The following is a 19,473-nucleotide window of genomic DNA, read 5'->3' as shown; positions in this document are numbered from 1 at the left end:
AAGGTCTGGTTTGAGCATCCAGCACCTGCTCACCCACCACCATGGCAAAAGCCAGAACTCCTGCCAGTTGCACCATGCCCTGGGGCTTATTTTAGCTGCTGTTTTGCGGGTAGGTGATAGTGGGGGGCTCCGGGAGCCGAGCACCGCTCTTGTACTTCCCAGTGCCGCGGATACCTTTGCTGGCTGAAATGATGTGACTAAATACAGCCCTGCTCCTGCTCCCTCTGCGAGCTGAGCCGCCAGGGAGGGCCGGGGCACAGACAGCCCCTGCCCAGCCATGCTGCCTGGGAGAGGCTTGCTGCAGGGCAGAGTCCGCACCTCGCCGGGGTGCCAGCCCCACCACGCACGCCGGCCGGGCCCCGGCGCTCTGCCCTTACAAGCAGAGCAATTATACAACTGCTACTAGACTGCGTCACTCCCCAGCCCAAGAGCAAGGGCAGGATCCTCATCCTGAACCCACCCGCCTCCCTTCCTCCTTCACCTGCGCTTCCACGACGGTGGATTCCAGCAGCAGTGCCACAGGAGGTGCTGGAGCCCAGGCAGGGCTGACGCCCAGCTCCAGACAGCGCAGAGGGGACAGCGCAGGGAGAGGCCACCCTTGGAAAACGATCAAGGATTTACTAGCGAAGCGTTCCCAGCCAGCCAAGTCCAAGCAGCAGGAAATTATTTAAACTTTTTTTTTTTTTTTCCTTAGAAAACGGCTGGCACCCGGCCTCAGCTGTGCAAGTCTCTCCCAGGCAGCGCTGGTTACGGTAACACCTGTGTCAACTGTGGGGGCACCAGAATACGGGACAGGCGAGGACCCCCCCACCCAGGGGCATTGTCAGTGCTTGATGGCCATCAGCCAGCTACACCCAAGCCCCCTCCTGCAGCCCCCTACACGGGTGACAGCCCCCGTAGGGACCACCCCAGACATGGAGGGGAGCAGGCAGGGCTGGCAGCTTGTCCGGAGAAACAGGGAGACCAGGGGCAGCTCCTCAGGGTTGGTTTATTGTGATGTGAACCCACTACTGTAGCTCCGGTAGACACTCCATTTATAAAAACACAGTTCCTTGGCTTTACAGCATCACAGCTCAGCACTGTATAACAAAATCCTTTTGTACAAAATACTCTGTTGGCTTTATAAAGTTATTCTACAGTATGAAAAAAAACAAACCAACAAACCACCCTGGCCTGCTTTCTGTGAGATTTAGACTGTAAGAGCCCCAAGCAGCCCCACAGCCAAGGAGTGCAAGGAGAGCAGCCACAGAGCAGGGTCTGGCCCTGCTGGGGGCTCCAGGGACCCCAGGGCAGCTCCATCAGCGAGACCCTGGTTCACCCCCTTGTTTGGTTTCAGCCATCAGTGCAGGGCCACGGTGGGGGGTGGGGGTGGGGGTGGACCCTGGGCTGCATACCACCTGGCCCCACTAGGCTGGGGGGAGGCAGCAGGACAGGGGAGTCTGCCCATCCCCCTCGACAGAGGGGGACCTCAAGGCTTTCACCAGCATCCTGTAAGGAAGGGAGATGTCTCCACAACCGGAGTGCATGGGGACACTTAGCCACGGCCACCCCAAACCCTACCCAAAGCCTCCTCTTGTGGCTGAGGTGGGAAAGGGGCATCTCACCCTTGCCGGGTGGGGACCAGCTTCCACAGCCAGCAGGACCCACTCAGTGGGAGCCTTGGGGTGCTGGTGCTGGAGCAGCGGGTGGAAACTGGGGTTCTGCCAAAGCCCCATGCACCTCTCCCCAAAACAGACCTTATAATGTGTCAGAGAAGTGTGGTCCTAGGAAAGAAGTTCCACATTTGGTGGGTAAATTGTAAAAAAAAAAGTTTATTTGAAAAAAAACTTAGCCTCTTACATGATTTCTGATCAACATTTACTAGAACTTGAGAGCCATTAACCTGCTCCACGTACGTTGAGATATTTTCCAGCACTAAAAAATAAAAAATAAATACGTACAAATTCTTTCCTCCCCCTTACATGTCCTAGATTGAGTGGTTAGGCATTCACTGCCTTAAGATCTCAGTTGAACAGAAGCAAGTAATAGAGGTTTCTAAGAGATAAAAGAGCAAAAGCAGCAGGCCTGTCTCAGGGATGTACCACCTCACCCACCCCATCCAGCCCCTCCACTCTGCCCAGGGTCAGGCACTCGCAACACCCGTCTGGGTGGGATGGACCAGCGCAGGGATGCTCGGGGGGGAAAACCCACCCCAGGGGGACAGGGCAGCACAGCCCCACAGCAGGACTGGGCCCAGCACCCCAACCCAGCACTGCTGGCCAAGCCCCCGGCATTCACACCCGTTTCACATCACCCAGTGCTGGGCTGAGAAGAAGCACTGCCAGGGCAGAGTCAGGGGGCAAGGGGGGAGACCCCAGCCCTCCCTACGGAGGGCTCGGCTGCAGGGGCTGCTGCAGCCCCAGAGCAGACAAGGCTGCCTGACAACCCGCAGCCATCCTTCTCCAACCTAAATATCCCATGAGAGCACAGCTACAAGAAGAGGGATTTTAAAGAACTACAGTAGCTAAAGTGTTTTGAAAACATACCTAAAGACCAACTACAGAGACAGAAGGCACCAGGCACAGGAACTGAAGCCCACCCTGCCCCGCACCCGGACCCCCCTCTCCACAGAGGGCCTGCGGTAAGAAGCGTGTGAAGCAGTATTCATCCAGGGCTGGCCCTGAAGCCCATCGTGCTTCAACAAATCCAGTATCCTGCTTTTTATGGCTTTTTAACAACGAAACTCCCCCAACCCCACACACATACACATCCCCCTGCCCCCCCACCCCGAGCAGAACACAGGGCTAAAGCATGGTTTAGAGTTAAGGCTTGTCCAAATTCAGCTAGATATGAAGGCTGTAAGGCACGTATTAGTACATTCATGTTACTGTTAAAAAGCCAGACTATAAAAAGCTCCCCTGCCCCAGTACACGCGGATACTGCACGTGCAGCCCTGTTACCTTTGTTGAACACAGATGGAAAGACAATTCAGAGCCCGGTTAAAAATGAACACCTGGTTTAAACACTTCTCACGGCTGCCCAGCGCCAGCGGAGCACGGCCCCGGCCACCGCGCCAGGGCAGCAGCACTTCCCCGACACTCCGGGATTGAGACCAGTCCCTCACATGTGGCTCTCCTCCTCTTTGACACCATCCTCCGCACTCTTCTGAGGCGAGGGGGCCACGTCATTGTTTGCCTCTTTCTGCTTCTCAGCCTCATCGACATTGGTCTCCTCCTCCTTCCCTTCATTCCTTGCCTTCTCCTCTGCCTTCTGCTCCTTTGCCACCAGACGGTAGTTGATGCCCATCCCGATGAAGAGGTAGATCCCAGAGACTATGAGGATGACCCCACAAGCCCAGTATGTGTACTTGTAGTCACCGTACATGTCATTGAGTTTCCCTGAGGGACAGAGAGGGGACAGCTTAGTCAAATACCCCCAGAACCGCTCCAGGTTGTAGAGACGTTCCCAAGACCAGCCCAAACCCATCACCCTCAGCTTCACACCTCTATTCCTCCAGCCCCTGCTCCCCACCCCCATTGCCAGGGCTCACCCCTCCACTTCCCCAGCCATCCCTCAGATGCCAGGGCAATCTCAGTGCCAGTGCTCCCCCCCTCCCCCCCATCCCAGTGCCGAGGGCTGCCCACAGCTCAGGGGGACCCACCCCCGCCCCACAAGGCCAAGCAGAGCCCCCCAGGCACAGCACACCCTACCTAGCAGGGGGGGTCCCAGAAGCACAGGGCAGCACTCCACGATGGTCACCAGGCCGACGGCGCTGGAGAACCGCTGTGCTCCCACCAGGTCCATCAGGGTCTCAAACAGGACTGAGCTCAGCCAGCCGAAGGCAAAGCCAAAGAAGCCAGCATAGATGCAGAAGCCGGCATAGGTGGTGGACATGGGGGCCAAGAGGTGGCACACCCCGTTGTAGATCACAGAGATGGCAAAGAAATACTGGACTCTGGGTCTGATCCACTTGGTGTTTGCCACCAGTCCCATGGAAGGTCTGGCCACCATGTCTACAAAGGCCAGGATGGAGAGCAGGAAGGCTGCAGACTCATTAGCAATCTTCTTGCTCTTCGCGTAATTGCTGAGGAAGACCAAGGGAGTGAAGAGCCCGAAGAACATGATCACATTGCCTGACAGGTAGAGCAGGAAGCCCCTGTGCGTGAACAGGGACAGGTCCAAGAACTTGTTGATTGTCTGGAAGAGCGTGCTCTTCTGTTTCTTGGTCCTCCCGCCAATGAGGTCTGCACTGGTGTCACTGTCATCCTTTTTCACCACCTTCCCAGCTTCCTGCAGCACCTCCTTAGTGGCCTCTTTCTTCAGCTGGTCTGGCTTGGGACCTATGGGCCGCATCAGGGATCCGGCCACGCAGCAGTTCAGCAAGAGACCACCGAGGATGAGGAAGCTGCCACGCCACCCAAATATGCCAAAGAAGAGCTGGTTTACAGGTGCCAGGGTGGAGAGGAACACGGGGCTGCCCGCCATCGCCAGCCCGTTAGCCAGGGGACGCTTCTTGAAGAAGTACTTGCCGATCATGGTCAGGGCTGGGTTCAAGTTAAACGCGAGGCCAAGCCCTGAAGAAGAGGAGAAACGAGGGGCTCAGAGCTCAGCCGCCCCCCTGAGCCAGCGGCACCGGCGGAAGGGGCGGTGGGACAAGCAGGGTTCCAGTGTCTTGCTTCCCCATCACATGAGCGGTGCTGGGCACCACTGCTGGCCGGGCAGGAGGCACCGGGGCAGCAGTGAAGCCGCACACAGGAGCTCGGGGGCTGGGAGACCATCAGGGCACAGCACCAACCCAGGTCAGAACAGACACTCTCTACAGCCAGGACCAAGTACCGGTCCCACATACAGTCTCCCCATATTGTCACCTGAGCCACCCCATATGTCACAGGAATCAGGGTTTACGCAAATCCACCATAAATATTCCCTAATAATTACTGGGTTCGAGATGCTCCTCTTGCTGCCTCAGGAGAGGTCTTACCTCTGCTGCAGCCCCGGTGGGGCAGAGCCATCACTTACCCCCTACAACCCCGACACAGAAGTAGAGCTCCTCCACTGTGTTGCAGAAAGAAGCTGCGATCAGCCCACAGCCCGAGAGGCAGCCGCCGGCGATCATGATGGGCCGGCTGCCGTATTTGTTCACCAGGATGCTGCTGATGGGACCTGGGGAGGGAAGGAGATACACCCAGATGAGTGATGCTCGCAGGAGACACAAGACAGATGCCCGCAAGCTCACCGGAGGTTTACTGCCCAGGCTGCTGAGCTTTCACATAGTGACACTTCACCCAGCCAGGAACTGGGGGAAGGGGACACGACAGGAGGTTTGGAGGCAGCGGGAATTAACAGAGTTAATCTGGTTGGAGCACAGAAAGCTGAGCCATCTCCGAACAAGCTGCCTTCTGGTGGCTACACCCGGAGCGGCTGGGCACCAGCGGCCCCCCAGCGACAGGGGTCCGGGATGGGGTGAAACCACCCACCCTGCACAGTGCTGGGGTCTCAGCAGCCAAGCAAGTGCACAGCAACTGCCTGTCTCCAGCAAGAGGTTTCTGGCCTTGATCAGACAAAGCTGTGAAGAAAGAGGTTGGAGGGGTGCAGGCAAAGCTTCTCAAGGGCTCACGGGAGGGGCAGTGCAAGCAGAAGGTGTGCTTCTGTTTTCACTGCTGCCCCTAAGCCAGGAAGAGCCCAATTGCTCTGCACACCCACCTTAAGTGCTTCATTATCAGGAGCTTTAATCCAAAGTAAACAGTGATTAGATACTGCAAAGCATGCTCTACAGATACTAAAATGTATTTAAATAAACTGAATGAACATCCATTGAATATTAACAGATCTAGTTTTGCCATTAACAGATAGCAAGGTTGTCAACATGTTATTCATGGGTCCTCAGATGCTACTTGACCTTTTTGTCCAGTTTAAATAAAGCCTGGAGAAGGTCACAGGAGCCCTGCTGCTGCAGAAGCTGCCCCCAGCCCCACGGCACCCTGCTCTCTGCAGCCGGTGGCCAGCTCTCCAGTGGCCTACGTGCCAGCTAGGGCAGCCCACGCCAGCAGCTCCGACCTGATGCCACCAGCAGATGGGAAGGGGCCACAGCCCCTGTCCCGGGAGAGGCAGCAGCAGCACCCGGGGGCTGCCACATCGCCCACAGCCCCTCATGCTTCCCCAAAGAGCACGCAGCACTTTGCAAAACCTGTACCTTGAACTCAGCAAATGTGATGCCCCTGGCCAGAGTCTAAAGGCAGCTGTGGCCTTTCCTCCGGGAAGCTCAGCCCCGAGCAGCAGGCTCCAAGGGCAGCTACCAGGAAGCCACTCAGCTAGGCAGTGCCACATACCCTGATGGCAATGCCCCCCTCTTTTTTTTTTTTTTTTAATTACAACAAAAAATAAGAATTTACACCCACTCCAGTCTTCTACATTCACATGAAGCTTTTCTGACCAAAAGTTAGTTGATGTGTTTTGATTATTCCTGCTGTGAAAAAAGTGTAACTAACAGAACCAGAGTCCTCCTCGACCTGAATGGGGAGCTGAGATTGTTACATCCACATACTCTGATGGTGACTGCGTGGGGCTGCAGGATGCACTGCTCCACCACCCCCAGCTCTGCAAGATACCATCAGCCCAGCACCCTTTGCCAGAGCATGAGCTACTTTTTCTGCCTCCAAGCAAGCGCACAGCTCCTGCAGGAAGGTTCCCTGGGGGACGGGAAGAACAGGATGCAGTACTATGACAGCTCCAGTGCAATTCAGACCCTACAAAGGGTCTGGGGGTTCAGGCTGTAGGAGCCCTGGAACAAGCAAGTGGGGCAGTGCCATGTTCCTGCACTCCGACAGCCGGAGATGAACCTGGGCAGGTCTGGGGTCCCTTCAGCATCCCTGCCACTGGCTTACAGGCAACCAGTTCAAGACTGGCAAGCTGCTGGGATTTAATGGCAACAGTTCAAGGGGAGCAGAAGGGCCAGTGTCAGCATGGAGGGAGGGGGGCAAGCCCGGGACTGGAGGAGGGAGCTCTCACCACGGCCTCCAGGGTGCCCAGAAGAACCAGCTCTGTGCTATTAGGAGAGGAGGAATGGCCCAGATTGAGTCTCATTAAAGCAGTTACACAGTTTACAAGCTTGTTATAACATCGGAGCAGGGAAATGTGCTGGTCGCTTCGCTAGCTGAGCTAAGACAAAGCAGAGCCTGTTCCCCCAAAGGAAAAGCCTCGTGTTCAGCTGGGTGCTGACGTCAGCTCCTTTCGATGCACAAATGCAGCAAGGCTGCGGGCAGTTTGCCAGCTGGGGATGGCAGCGGTACAAGCTCTGATCTGCCTCTGAAGTGGACACAACAGCAGGCTCCCAATAAGAGTGTCTTTCAGCCAAGCGACCCAGTACAAAGCTGTGTTTGCAAGTGGGTATGAGACACCGGGGTTTGGAGAGCGGCGAGGCGAGGGCCGGGAGCGCATTGCCCCGCAGGGAGCACTCTGCCTGCTCCTCACCTTAGAGACTGGCATAAAGCACACAGCTTGGCGATTAAAAAGACTCCAAGAAGCAGTTTCTGGAGGATGGGGGAGGGGAGCTGCTTCAGTTTAAGTAGTTTTGCTTTATTCTGCTCATGTCTCCGCTTCCAGCGTGCGCTGCCACCCTCAAACAGCACAAACTGCCTACGGCGCTGCTCGGCACCGGCAAGGAAGAACAGGCAGTGCCAGGTTTCACTACACTCCAGAGCACAGCTGAGCCATTGGAGCCGACTAGAAACTGGGAACAGATCCCTGGGATACAACCACTGTTTGCTGGATTAAAAAAAATCAATAATAATAAATAATAAAAAAACCCTGGTGTCTTATCTAAAAGACCTTGTGAGCTGGGTATGCCCGGCAAAGCAGCTCCCCTGGCCTTTGAGCAGGAGTTGGAAGCAGATACAGCATCTGCAGCACACTGTAACAAGGACAAGGGCAGAATTACACAAGTCGTAATTCCCCGGAAAGATTTTACTTACAGCTTTGCAGAGGAGGACAGATTAACCCGGTTTTTGCATTCTGGGCATTAAATAGAACTCTTTGAGTAACATCCTTCATGCAAACTTGCTAAGGCAAGTTTTGCTCTCACATAAGGAAAGGATTCCAACTTTTAGCATCATTTTGGTTGTCGTCACTACAGCAAGGTGTGAATCAGACCCAGCAGGAGAGCTGCATCCTGTACTATGATGCACAAGCATGTGTACTGCTGCCTCCAGTCCACTTACCTCCTGCGTACATAACAGCCAGCATGATGGAGGAGATCCACGAGACTTTGCTGCTGGATGCATTGAAGATGACCTCAATCTCTTTGAAGAACACTGTGATGGATTTGGGGAAGGCATAGGAAAACCCAATGGAGATGAAGGCTCCGATGACAACAGCCCATCCCCATCCTCCTTCAGGAGGAGTGTATCCCACAGGGCCTCCGATGGCCGGTGGCATCTTGAACCAAGTTGGCAATGACTCAGTTGGGGTTCAGAGATCTGCAAAGGACAAAGTATTGCCTCAGCCAAAAGCAGACAGCTGCAGCCCTGCTCCCTGGCCTGCAACAGCACGGCTTGAGTCCCGCCAGCAAGACTGGCGCGGCAGCGGTGCCCCAGACCAGCTCCGGGAGAGCTGACCCGGGAGGTGAGTGCTTGGGGCTCATCAGCACGCTGGCCCAGTAAGGCTGTCCCCAAAACACACACCCTGGTTGTGGCTGGCCTTGAAGAGCCCTGGCCATCAGGTATCCATAAGCAACAAATTTAAGACACGATACCCCACCCCAAGCTGAAAATGGCAGGTGATGCGAAGCAGGCAGGGCTACAGGCAGCACGGGGCTGGACCTGTGGAGGGGCGAGCAGGGCAGCGGCCGCTGTGGTCAGGGCTCGCCTGCCCTGCAGCTTCTCCAGGAGAGTGACAGCAGCACCGCCCCGGCACACTGCTCGGTCTCGGGAAGCCCCAGGCCACCCAGGGCAGGAGCAACACACCCAGGTTATTAAATACAGATGCACAGAGGGAAATAAGTCCACACACATGAGGCAGGACGGCTCGATTTCTGCGAGGAAAGAGCAGGCAGGTGTCACAGCACACCCACCAGCCCAGCCAGCTCTGACGGTCACAGGCTGCTGCTAAATTTAGTGACTGGGGAAGGCTCCTGCTCGCTGCCAGCACTGCCCAGGAGGGGAGGTGGGTCTGCCCAGAGCAGCCCCAGGATCACCTGGCACCCAGGCATAAAAACAATTCACCTTAAAAGCTCAAAACCAGAAGGGATTAGAAAACAAAATGAATAGGGAAATGCCACCCAGGCTTGCTGAAGTGTGGAATTGCCTTCGAGAGGCTGATTTGGAGCAATTCTGAGACGGGTCAGGCTGCTTATGCATTCCCTGTGCTGCAGCTGCTGCGCAGCTGGATCACACCCTGGAGCTGTGGTTACTCAAAAGAAATAAGGCTACTTCAGGCAGCAGAGAGCAGCACAAGCCATCCCAGGGAGGAAGCGCAGCCAGAGCAGCTGCTCACAAGCATGGTTTACAATATGCAAAGCAACAGGAATCGCTGCAGTCCCCAGTACTGCTGTGTGCCCCTGCAGATTTCAGAAGACACTTCCTGACACCCCACAGCTCTCCCCATTCTTGCAGCCAGAGACACCCACCCTGGCCACACTGAGCACCACCAAGCAAGCTGGGGGACACTGGGCTCCTTTGCCAGTGCCCACCCCTCACTGCACTTCTCTGCTCTGCTGCTCAGGCTTCCACTTGAAGAAAAAGCCGCCTTGGAGCAGGAGAGCATTCTCCAGAACTCCCCTAGGTCACACCAGGCGCAGTGAAATTTCAAAGCAGCATGCTGGCTGAGAGGTGCAACCTCCTATTTATAGCACGCTCCCGGCAATTACCATCTCATCCACGGCTGCTGACATGCCAGCCACTACCTGGCACTCCCCTCGTACCCTCAACATGCAGCACCATGAGTGTCTGCCTTGCTCTCGCTCACACTCCCCTCGTACCCCCAACATGCAGCACCGTGAGTGCCTGCCTTGCTCTCGCTCGCACTCCCCTCGTACCCCCAACATGCAGCACCGTGAGTGCCTGCCTTGCTCTCGCTCGCACTCCCCTCGTACCCCCAACATGCAGCACCATGAGTGCCTGCCTTGCTCTCGCTCACACTCCCCTCGTACCCCCAACATGCAGCACCATGAGTGCCTGCCTTGCTCTCGCTCACACTCCCCTCGTACCCTCAACATGCAGCACCGTGAGTGCCTGCCTTGCTCTCGCTCGCTCCCCACCACTTCGGTGCACACCCGAGGCCGGGTTCCAAGGTGTCCCGGCTGAAGCGCAGCCAGTGGCCCCGAGCCATAGGGAGCCCCCGCTCCCACCTGGCACCGCAGGTGGCAAAGTTACCTGATACGGCACCAGGTTTGCCAGAGCCACCTGACACCCGGATGCGCTCAGGTGATGCCTTGGACCTGCACAGGGCGAGAGGAAGCAGAGCACAGGGGGCTGGTTACTGTAAGCCGCTAAGACTGGTTTAGCCCAACGCAGACACCGATTTTTTCGCTGGCAGGGTATTTTCCTGCATCCCGGCCAGTATGACACATGACCATCACGAGCAGATCCGAGCCACCCTGCCACTCCAACAAAGGAATCATTTACAAGACGCTGCCCCGGGCACGTCCACGGCTGAACTATGCCCAGGAGCCAGAGGAGCAGATTGCCCCCCCTGGACCCCAAGGACCACAGCTGCAGCAAGCAGCCCATCCGACACCACGCCGAGCCCCCACCACTGGGGTCTGGCTGCAGGCAGGTCCCGGAGGCACAGCCCAGAGCCAGCATGCACCCACGGGCACCAGCCTGGCACCGGCAGGCGGGGAGGGAAGTGCCAGGCTCTGCAGAGGCTCACCACGTACATTCGGCCTCTCAGCATGCGGAACAGCCCACCCGCCCATCAGCTCCGCCTGCAAGGCTGCTATGAACGCTGGGTTTTGCTTACCATCACTTCCCCGCACCAGCTGCATGCTGGAGCTCTGGCCACCTCTTGCTTTGAGTCACACTGAGCTTTCACAGCATTCAATGAACTTTAAAGCATCATCCAATGATACCAATTTGTCTAAAACATTTCAAAAAGATGAGACTACCAGGTGTTGGCAGTAAAAGCTGCCAGGAGGGATACAATGTATTTGTTAGCACTAATTAAAACTACTGGCAATAAATGCTATCCTAAGCAAAAGCTGGGGGGTGCTGATGAGGTGTTGGGAATTTTGTCCTTTTGCTCCCGAGACACGCGTTTAATTCTTCCACCCCTCTCAAGGAGCTCAACTGCACTGAAATTGCTGTGGCTTGGTTCATCTATTTGTTCTTTCCCTGCAAGCAGCATTCCTCCTCCTGTGGGTGCTCAGGTGGCATCTCTTTCTACAAAATAGAAGACTTTTGGTGGGTTAGACATGACCTCTCTTGCATTGCTGAGGCACAGACAAAAACCTTGATCTGAACAAGGCTTGAGACCATGAAGCAAGATTCCCAAAGCCTGACGCCAGAGGGTTTACATGATGAGTTCTGCATGCCACAACATTTTTCCCTGACTCATTGAAAATCCTCATTAAGGAAGACCAGTTTTAGAAAACTCTTCCTTCAACCGCATTAAGGCTTCTTGCTTATTTCCTTCTTGTCCCAACACAGAAGTTTCAAAGGAGAGAGGGAAAAAAAAAAAAAAAGCACATGTAAGGCAGCCAGTTCAATTGGAAAGCTTCCCTCCTCTTTGCAAAAAGGAAAAAAAAAAGCCACCCAGAACATAGTTATGACATTTACAGCTCTGTTTTGGAAGAGCTGCAACGTGTAAGACGTGTTTGGAAATCAAATTCACAGCTGCCAGGCAGCTAGCTACAGTTTGCCCTATTAGGACATAAAATAACCATATTTGCAGTAATTAAGACTGATGAGACCAAGTAATGACTGCAAGTATCACATCTGCTCCCCGTAAACATCTTGTCTAATCCACAGGAATGGGTAGCCTACAGCAACCCTCCTCTGCACAGCAACAGCGAGACCAGGAACCGAGGCTTCTTAGGCAGCAAGGACATTATCACCTCAAAACAGATCCCACACCAGACGAAAACCCCCTCCATCTCCCGGGTTCTGCGCACAAGCACTGTTATCCCTTCTCCAAAGGGGCCTGGAACAGGAAGATTTCAAGACTTTTAGTTACATAATGTAGCAAATTGCCATGCTTTTAAAGGCCCTGGACTGGCAGGACTCCAGCGCAGAAAGACAGAGGCTCACATTTATAAAGCGCTGCAAATGCCACAAAATATTTCTGGGGCAAAGCCTCTCTGGAAGTGCCCTCACACCGCTCCTGTCTGGGGTCAGAGGAAGAGCGATGCCCCCTGCCCACACATGTGCCTCCACCTCCCCTCACATGCCCTCCGGCTCACAGCTTCCCTGCTCCAGGCACACGCATCTGTTGCGGGCAGGCTGCCTCTGCTGCCGGCTCCAGAGAGGGATGTGCAATGCCTGGAGGGGACCTCTGTGGCAGCAAGGTTCCCAGAGACACCCCTGCTGTATGGTGGCTATTAGGGCTCCTCATGCCTTGTCAGCTGGACCCGGCCTTTGGCCAGTGAATGCCGACACCAAAACGCCCAGGCCAGGCACCAAAGCTGCCCCTTGCCAGCAGCCCCAGCCCCTGCTCCCCAAGGGATCACCCACCACGAGCCCCCAGCAGAGGGGAGGGACGCAGGAGGGGGACGCTGCTCCCCAGGAGCCTGGCGAGTGCCTGTTCCCACCAGCCCTATCCTGAAGTGTTGCCTGAACAAGAGCCTGAAACACATCGATCCACCCAACCCCAGCCTCCCCAAAGGGGCTCACAGCAGCCAGACCTTTCAGTGCCCAACACGCGGTGGGACAGCACGGGGCCATAACGACCCTTGTGGGACATTTGTCCACGTGAGGAGCCAGCAGACCCTGAGCATCCGTTCAGGTCCCCAAAACTACACCAAAGTCTCGTACTTACTGCTGGGGAAACAGAGGCGCTGGCAATGATGAGCCCGGTTACAGTGTACACAGTAACACTTCATAGCTTCAAATTTGGCCTTTTTCTGGCCAGAAGCTAGATGAAACTGATTGTTACAAGCTCATGAGACACCACTCTCACCAGTTTTAAGCAGGTTTACAGCATTAAGTGTGGAGCTGTAATTCCAGCGAGCACCCACAGCCAGGGTTTAACCTGGCAGCACACAGGCTACGTGACTCCCCAGTGCTCGCAGGGGAGCTGCGCCGGGACAATACTCAGTTGAGGTCCTGCTCCGCCGCCACGCGTGCTCGCAGGGTGAGGCGAGGGCAGCAGCACGGGCAGGGTTTGCCCAAGGCCCGCAGCCCACACGGGCGAGCTCAAGGGTTTTGCCAGCAGCAGCTCAGCACCTCTGCCCACCCGGGCCAGCCGGCACAGCCACAGGCGCGTCCCGCGCTGCCAGCCGGGTGAGCTACCCCGGGCACGCAGACAGGCCGACGCCACAGGGCACGGTAGCAGCGCGGGCAGAGGCGGCACCAGCAGCTGCCCTGCTCCAGCTCCCCGCTGCGCCGGCACCAGCCCTGGCCTGCAGAGGCACGGAGCAGCCCGCTCACCCCGCCAGCGGCCGGCGCTCCCCGGGGCTCCCCCTGACACCCACCACCGGTCTCTCCAGCAGGCAGAGCCCCTCCAGCCACCCAGGGACAGTCCCAGTGTGGCAGCTGCCGTGCATGGGCTGCAAGCTGCCTTGCAAAGTGGGACATCGGGATGGTTTGTCAGGAGCTTCGCGGGGGGAGCAACCGACCCAACAGGAGGACGGGCAGCTGTTTCTGCCTAACAGACAACAGGCATGCTCCCACCCTGGGCTGCTGTGCCTGCCTGTTAGCACCAGTGATGCTCAGCGTGGCTGAGCAAGGACCAAGCATCTTACTGGTACAAGAAAGCGTGAAGTCAAGCTTAAGCAAGCTATCAGCAAGACCAAAGCACAAAGCCTGGCTTATCTCTATGCCAGAGCCTGGCCATGGCTCCCCCAGAGCCCTCTGACCCAAAACCCTGCAGGCAAACTCAGAGAGGTTTGCAGGCGGGTCACAGGAACGTAAGGTGAAGCAGCTCTTACAGGCATCCTCACATCAGCTTCAGCCCCAGGCGCAGCACCCGGAGCCCCCTCTCCAACCAGCCCCACCAGGGTATGGCTCATCCCCGGGCAGGGGCCAGCCCTTGCCCACCCTCCACTCTCAGCCCATCTCGCTGCAGACCCAGCTCTGCCAGTGCTTTGCCCCAGGGAGCTGCCGGGCGGCTTGTCTGTGCTGGGGAGTTTCACAGGCAGGATTGAAGGGACTCACCCAAAAAGCACACATTTAAAAAGCGCAAGCCTGACAGTATAAGGGCACCATCCCTGCAGCTCAGAGGTACTGGGGATGGAGCAAGGGTGCTGCTGGTGATACAGCCTCAGATGCCGCTCATGCTCCCAATCCCTAGGAAAAAGGCTTCCCACACAACCAGCTGTCAGCCCCTCCGCAGCCAGCTGAGCCTCCCTGTCTCAGGAAGGCTCGGAGCCCCTGTGCAGGCTTTCACAGTCCCCCCCCAAGTACAAGCCATGCTCTGCCAGGGAGCAGAGCCAACCCTCCCCGTACCAGCGGTACTCAGGAACGCTCCCAGGACAGCCAGTACCCGCCAGGAAATCCTCAGAATGATAAAAATGTGGTACCAAATAGCATTGGCATTCTTTCTTTAGATGCCTGAACCACCAGCCACGGACATGGCCGCTCTAGGTTTCATGGCAGAGCAGGGTAGCAGTTGGCTACAAAATGCCAGAAAGCCACAGCCATCGGAGTCAAAACGTGACTGCCGCTCTCTTCCTGGGAGCAAGAGTCCGAGCTGCCTTTGCTCCCAGCCACCGCCATAATATCACTTCGTTAAAGCCCTCAAACCAGGGCCGAGGCAGCACAGGGCTGGCGATGGCAGACTCTCACGAGCAACCCAGCAGCATGTGGGTGACTGCAGTTTTGGGAATTAACTACAGCTCCATGTCAATTTTCTTTGGCTACAGTAGAACCACACTGCGGCACATTTGAAAGCGACTTGCACAGACATCACCGGTGAGAGGCTCCCAGTTTCTTCAAGTCACTGTTAGAGGCCGATTCCACAGAAGGAAATAGGAAAAGCCATAGAAGTGCAACAATGAGATTAGCACTACAGTGCTTAATGAGATACAACTTGCCTCCTTTGGCCTACGTGCAGCTTTTCAACTCCTCATAAAGGAAATATAAAATAATAGCATGCAAGTCACTGGGTATTTTCCACCTTAGCTGCCAGATAAGTCAGACCAATCTGTGTGGGGCAGGCACCAGGAGAAAGCACTCACAACCATTCACACCTTGTTCAGGAACCACCTCCTGGAAGGGGACAATGCTTTCCACCTTCCCGAGGGGCCAGGATGGGCGCAGGCCCACCCCGTGACTTTGGGGCAGGGAAGTTAGCGGTACACTAGCAAAACACTTGTTCGTAATTAAGAGATCCATCACTCCAGCGATTGATGTAAGATGGATAAAGCCCCTCCTCACAAAGCCACCCAACAGGAGCAGGGTGTTTCTCTATGCCTGGAGCCTGCCCCCCAACCCCAGCACACACCAGCTATTCCCTGTACTGGCCCATTTCTCAGCCCTGCTCCTTTCCTTCTAGACACAGCCAAGAAAACCTCAGAGCAAAGACACCCAGGAGAATCAGCCAGCACTAAATTACCTCACTTAGCATGAAAATAGGATGCTTATGCACCACAAAGGCTTAGGGCTCCCAGAAAAGCACAAAACCAGTATCATTAGATTTCAGGTTTCTTGTGATGCAACTAAAAAAAAAAACCACCATCTTTTTTCCTCAGAAGAAACTTAAAGCCTGAGAACATCAGCTACCCTTGCACAAAGCATCTGACCTGGGAGCCGGGCAGAAGGGGCCGTGCAGCACTCGGGCAGTTTGCTGTCACAAGGAAGGACACACATCCCACCTCTCCTGCTGCGGATACAAGCTGCCCACACCACAGTTTCCTTCTGATCCTCCTGTTGATGCTCATCCCCCTTCCTCAGGTCAACTTCCAAACCCACAGGCATTGCTCACCCTTCCATGATGCACACGCATGCCCCTTGCCTGTGGGACCCCAGCCTAAGCCAGGACACCCACCCTGGCTGAAGCACCCCAGCAGCATGTCTGCTGGGGCTCACTCCCCTCCACTCACCCAGCTGCTCCCTGGCCCCACTGAGCATCGCATCCTGGGGCTACCAAACACCTGCCGGAGGCCACCAGGCTTCAAATATAGTGGTCACCAAGGCCTGGCGAGCTCCGGCTGCACCTAGCCACTGGAGCAGCGAAGCAACTGCAGGAGACATTGGCTGCAGGAGCTTTTCAACAGCCCCACGCTACTGAGAGCGGGGGGCACGTCAGCTACTAGCAAGCTCCGGCGGCCCCAGCTTCCCACTGCCCATCACAGTGGGACCATGGCGGCAGGGTGACAGCCTGCCCCGGCACCCAAGGGTGGGTAGGTGGGCATATGCCCCAGCACACGCACACTGCTGGCGGGGACGCAGTGCCTGCAGCTTCTCCCTGAGCAATGCAAAAACATGCATTAAAAGGCACTTCTGCAGGGGCCGGAGCACAGTCCTGCAGGCTCCCCCCATGCAGCCCCCTCCCCGCCAGCTCCTACCCCAGCAGCAGTCACGGCCACAGCGGGACAGCAGCAACCAGCCCACCCAAGCGGCTTCGAGCGGCCGAGGTCCGGCGCCTGCCAGGAAGAAACAGCCAAGTGCCCGTGCACGCGTCCTGTGGAACCGGCACCTCGATGCTCCCCCCCGGCGTGGGCAGGGGGCTCCACGCCGACACTGCGGGCCGAGGAAGGGGCCAGCCTCCTGCCCCTCCGGCAGAGCAGACCCACCCGCACTCCCCAAGCACACTTCCCACGCGTTGGGACCGCAGCGAAGCTCCCCCCCGGAGCCCCCACTCCGTTATCGGGTGCTAGCCGCTCCGTTAGTCACACACACACACACCCCGCTATCGGGACCTACAGGGAGGGCGCGGGGGGACCCCCCGCCGCAGCCCCCAGGAACGGCCCTGCCGTGCCAGCGGCGGAGAGCGGTCAGGGCCAGCCGGGCCCCGTCCCAGTGGGTCCCCCCCAGCCCCGCCGGGGACAGGACTCGCCATGGCGGAGGGACGCGCAGGCCCGCGGGGCAGCCCCCCCGGCCCTGAAGCCCAGAAGCCGCCCGGGACCCCCTGAGGCCACCAGCCACCGCTCCCGGGGCGGGGAGGTCACCGCGACAAGGGCGCGGGGCGGGACCCGGCCCCGGGGCGCTGCTACCGGTGGCGGGGGGGGTGGGGGAGACACGACACGGGACTCGTCACGCAGCGGGGCCGCTCGCCCACGCGGCTGTGCCGGCGGCGGAACAAACCCCGGCGCCGCGCGCACCCCCGGCGTGGGGCACAGGGCGGCCCGGAGCGGCGGCCACGCGCGACCGGCGTGGGGCCGCGACCCGCCGCAGCCCCACGTGCCAGAGCCCCCGCGCCGGGAGCGCGCGGAACCGCGCGGAGCTCCCGGGGCGATGGTGTATGTGGGGGGAGGGGGGGGAAGGGGGGACACACACACACACGACACACACGACACCCACGGCCCGGCCCCACGGCCCCCCCCCGCACCCGCCACATCCCGTCCCGCCACGTGGAGCCGCCGCGGCGCCGGGCCCTACCTGCGCGTGCCGCCGCCGGCCGAGTGCCGCCGCCCCCGCCCCCGCCGCTATAAGGGCGGAGGGGCCGCGCCGCCGGGGGGGGGCGGGGACCGGGGCCGGGCCGCTGCCGAGCGCCGCCCCCGCCGCGCCACGTGCGCGCTGCCCCGCGCCGCCGCAGCCCCCGGCCCCCGGCATCGCCCGGCCCCGCCGTGCGCCCCGGCACGTACCGCCCCGCCGGCGGGAAGCGGGAGCGCGCCCCGCCCGCGCGTGCCCGGGCGGCGGTGAGGGGAGCGGGCGGCCGGGGCCGCCGGCGGGGCCGGGCTGGTGCAGCCGGGGTTCCGCAGCCGGGGTTCCGCGGGCCGCAGCAGCAGCGCGGGGACCTCACCGAGCCTGTCCCGCAAGCGCGGCTGGCCCACGCGTGGGGCCGGGCAGGAGCAGCCGGGCGACCCCCCACTCTACCCTGCCCTCGCTCGGCCCGGGACCCGCTGCCCACGCTGCCGGGCCCGGCCGCAGCCCTGCCCATGCCCTGCCCTTGCTCGCCCCAGCGTCCCCTTAAACCCCACCGGCTCTCCGTGGCCTGACCTTGCGCGTTAGTGGTGGCTGCAGCCCTCCTGGCCCTGGCTCGCCCCAGCCGGCCCCTGCTTTCCCACGATGGCCGTGACGTGCGCTGTCGGCGGGGGATGCTTCTGGTGTGTCTGCCGTGCCCTCAGCCGCAGCCAGCCCCACGCTGCCCTGCTGCAGGTGGCTGCTGCTCCCTGCGCCCAGCAGCCGGGTGCCCAGAGCTCGGGCCGCTGACATTCCCCCCACGGTTGGGTTTTGTGGGAGAAAATGGTCCCGGGCTTGGTGTGCGCAATGCCGTGGGGTGCAGGACAGGCCCCTGCTGGATGCGTGTCCCCATCCCAAGCAGAGCTTCTCACCCTCCAGATGCAGAACTGCCTGCGGCAGCCGTGCAGCCAGCGCTTTTCCTTCCCCACGTGTACCAAGCACCGCACAAAAGCACTGTTACCTGCCCATCTTTTCCTTGAGCTGCTCTCTCCCACAGCCTAATGATGCTAATTGTCTTCTGGGTCGCATGTCTAATGTGCTAATTTGTTTTAGAGCCGAAAGGAGTGTGATGTAGTTCGACTCAGAGCCAAGAGAGGGAAAGAAGGGAAAAAAATGGTGACACTCTACAGACGGAGATGGCAGCAGCTGCAGGGGAGGTGTGAGTGCTTTCATATCAAAGGAAACCACCGCTCGGCGCGTCGCAGCGGGCGCGTGCACGGGTGTGCTCTGTGCATGTCAAGGCACTTAATGGACCAGGTGCACTCAATAAAAGGCCAGGGACTACAACAAACTCCTTCACCCACTTCTGAGGCAAGGCTCTGTAAACCCAAGAGTGAGTGCGTGGGAGGTTTTCTTGATACCTCTGCTCCTGCATGACCTAACAGGGAGAGGTCTGCACTCTATTCTGCTTAGACAACAACATGAATAATAATTAAAAGGGGCAATTTTGGATCAAGCTTAGCTTTTGCCATTCTTTGACAGCCTATCTGAGGTGAAGTCTCTGCAGTGCCGGGGCCAAGTGCTGCCAGCCGTGGGTGGGAGGTGCTGCGAGGGGATCCCAGCCGGCACACGGCCTTCCAGTTTCCTTCGAGGAGACCCCACACCACTGGGGCAAATGAAGCCGTATGACAGCTGGAGAGCGTGTGCTTTCCCTGGCGCTCCTCTACGATGCCCCAAGCATGGCTATGCTCTAGAGAAAAGTAGAAAAGGAGAGGCCAGGGATGGCAGAGCTCAGGTGAGCAGGCAGCTGCCAAAGCAGTGATGGGCTGGAAGGGCAGGC

The 19,473-nt window shown here is 58.2% G+C and overlaps 1 protein-coding gene across 4 annotated transcripts; it reads right to left on the bottom strand.

The window, feature by feature from the left end:
* Window positions 1–1,791: 1,791 nt before the first annotated feature.
* On the bottom strand, window positions 1,792–17,776 carry SLC16A1 (solute carrier family 16 member 1). Of its 4 annotated transcripts, none has more exons than XM_040616503.1 (5): window positions 17,670–17,776; window positions 8,196–8,453; window positions 4,999–5,142; window positions 3,690–4,553; window positions 1,792–3,377 (listed from the first exon to the last, which is right to left on the bottom strand). In XM_040616503.1, exons 2-5 carry the CDS (start codon window positions 8,410–8,412, stop codon window positions 3,100–3,102), a joined length of 1,503 nt encoding a protein of 500 aa, XP_040472437.1. In that variant the 5' UTR covers window positions 8,413–8,453; window positions 17,670–17,776; the 3' UTR covers window positions 1,792–3,099. The 4 variants fall into 4 exon arrangements, with proteins under 4 accessions (XP_040472437.1, XP_040472438.1, XP_040472436.1 ...); XM_040616504.1 differs by lacking the exon at window positions 17,670–17,776 and adding an exon at window positions 16,637–16,731; XM_040616502.1 differs by lacking the exon at window positions 17,670–17,776 and adding an exon at window positions 10,347–10,599.
* Between the last annotated feature and the right edge of the window lie 1,697 nt (window positions 17,777–19,473).

The sequence above is a fragment of the Falco naumanni genome, chromosome 17 (genome assembly GCF_017639655.2).
Source record: "Falco naumanni isolate bFalNau1 chromosome 17, bFalNau1.pat, whole genome shotgun sequence".
NCBI lineage: Eukaryota > Metazoa > Chordata > Aves > Falconiformes > Falconidae > Falco > Falco naumanni.
Note: the sequence above shows the minus strand (reverse complement) of the source record. Positions and strands in the feature narration are given on the sequence as shown.

Excerpts from the sequence above, each read along its gene's own strand:
- SLC16A1 (XM_040616503.1), bottom strand. The coding sequence starts at position 8,412 with ATGCCACCGGCCATCGGAGGCCCTGTGGGATACACTCCTCCTGAAGGA. Across the intron at positions 5,143-8,195 it reads GGCTGTTATGTACGCAGGAG|GTCCCATCAGCAGCATCCTG; the intron begins GTAAGTGGACTG and ends TTCCCTCCCCAG. Across the intron at positions 3,378-3,689 it reads TCTGGGACCCCCCCTGCTAG|GGAAACTCAATGACATGTAC; the intron begins GTAGGGTGTGCT and ends TCTGTCCCTCAG.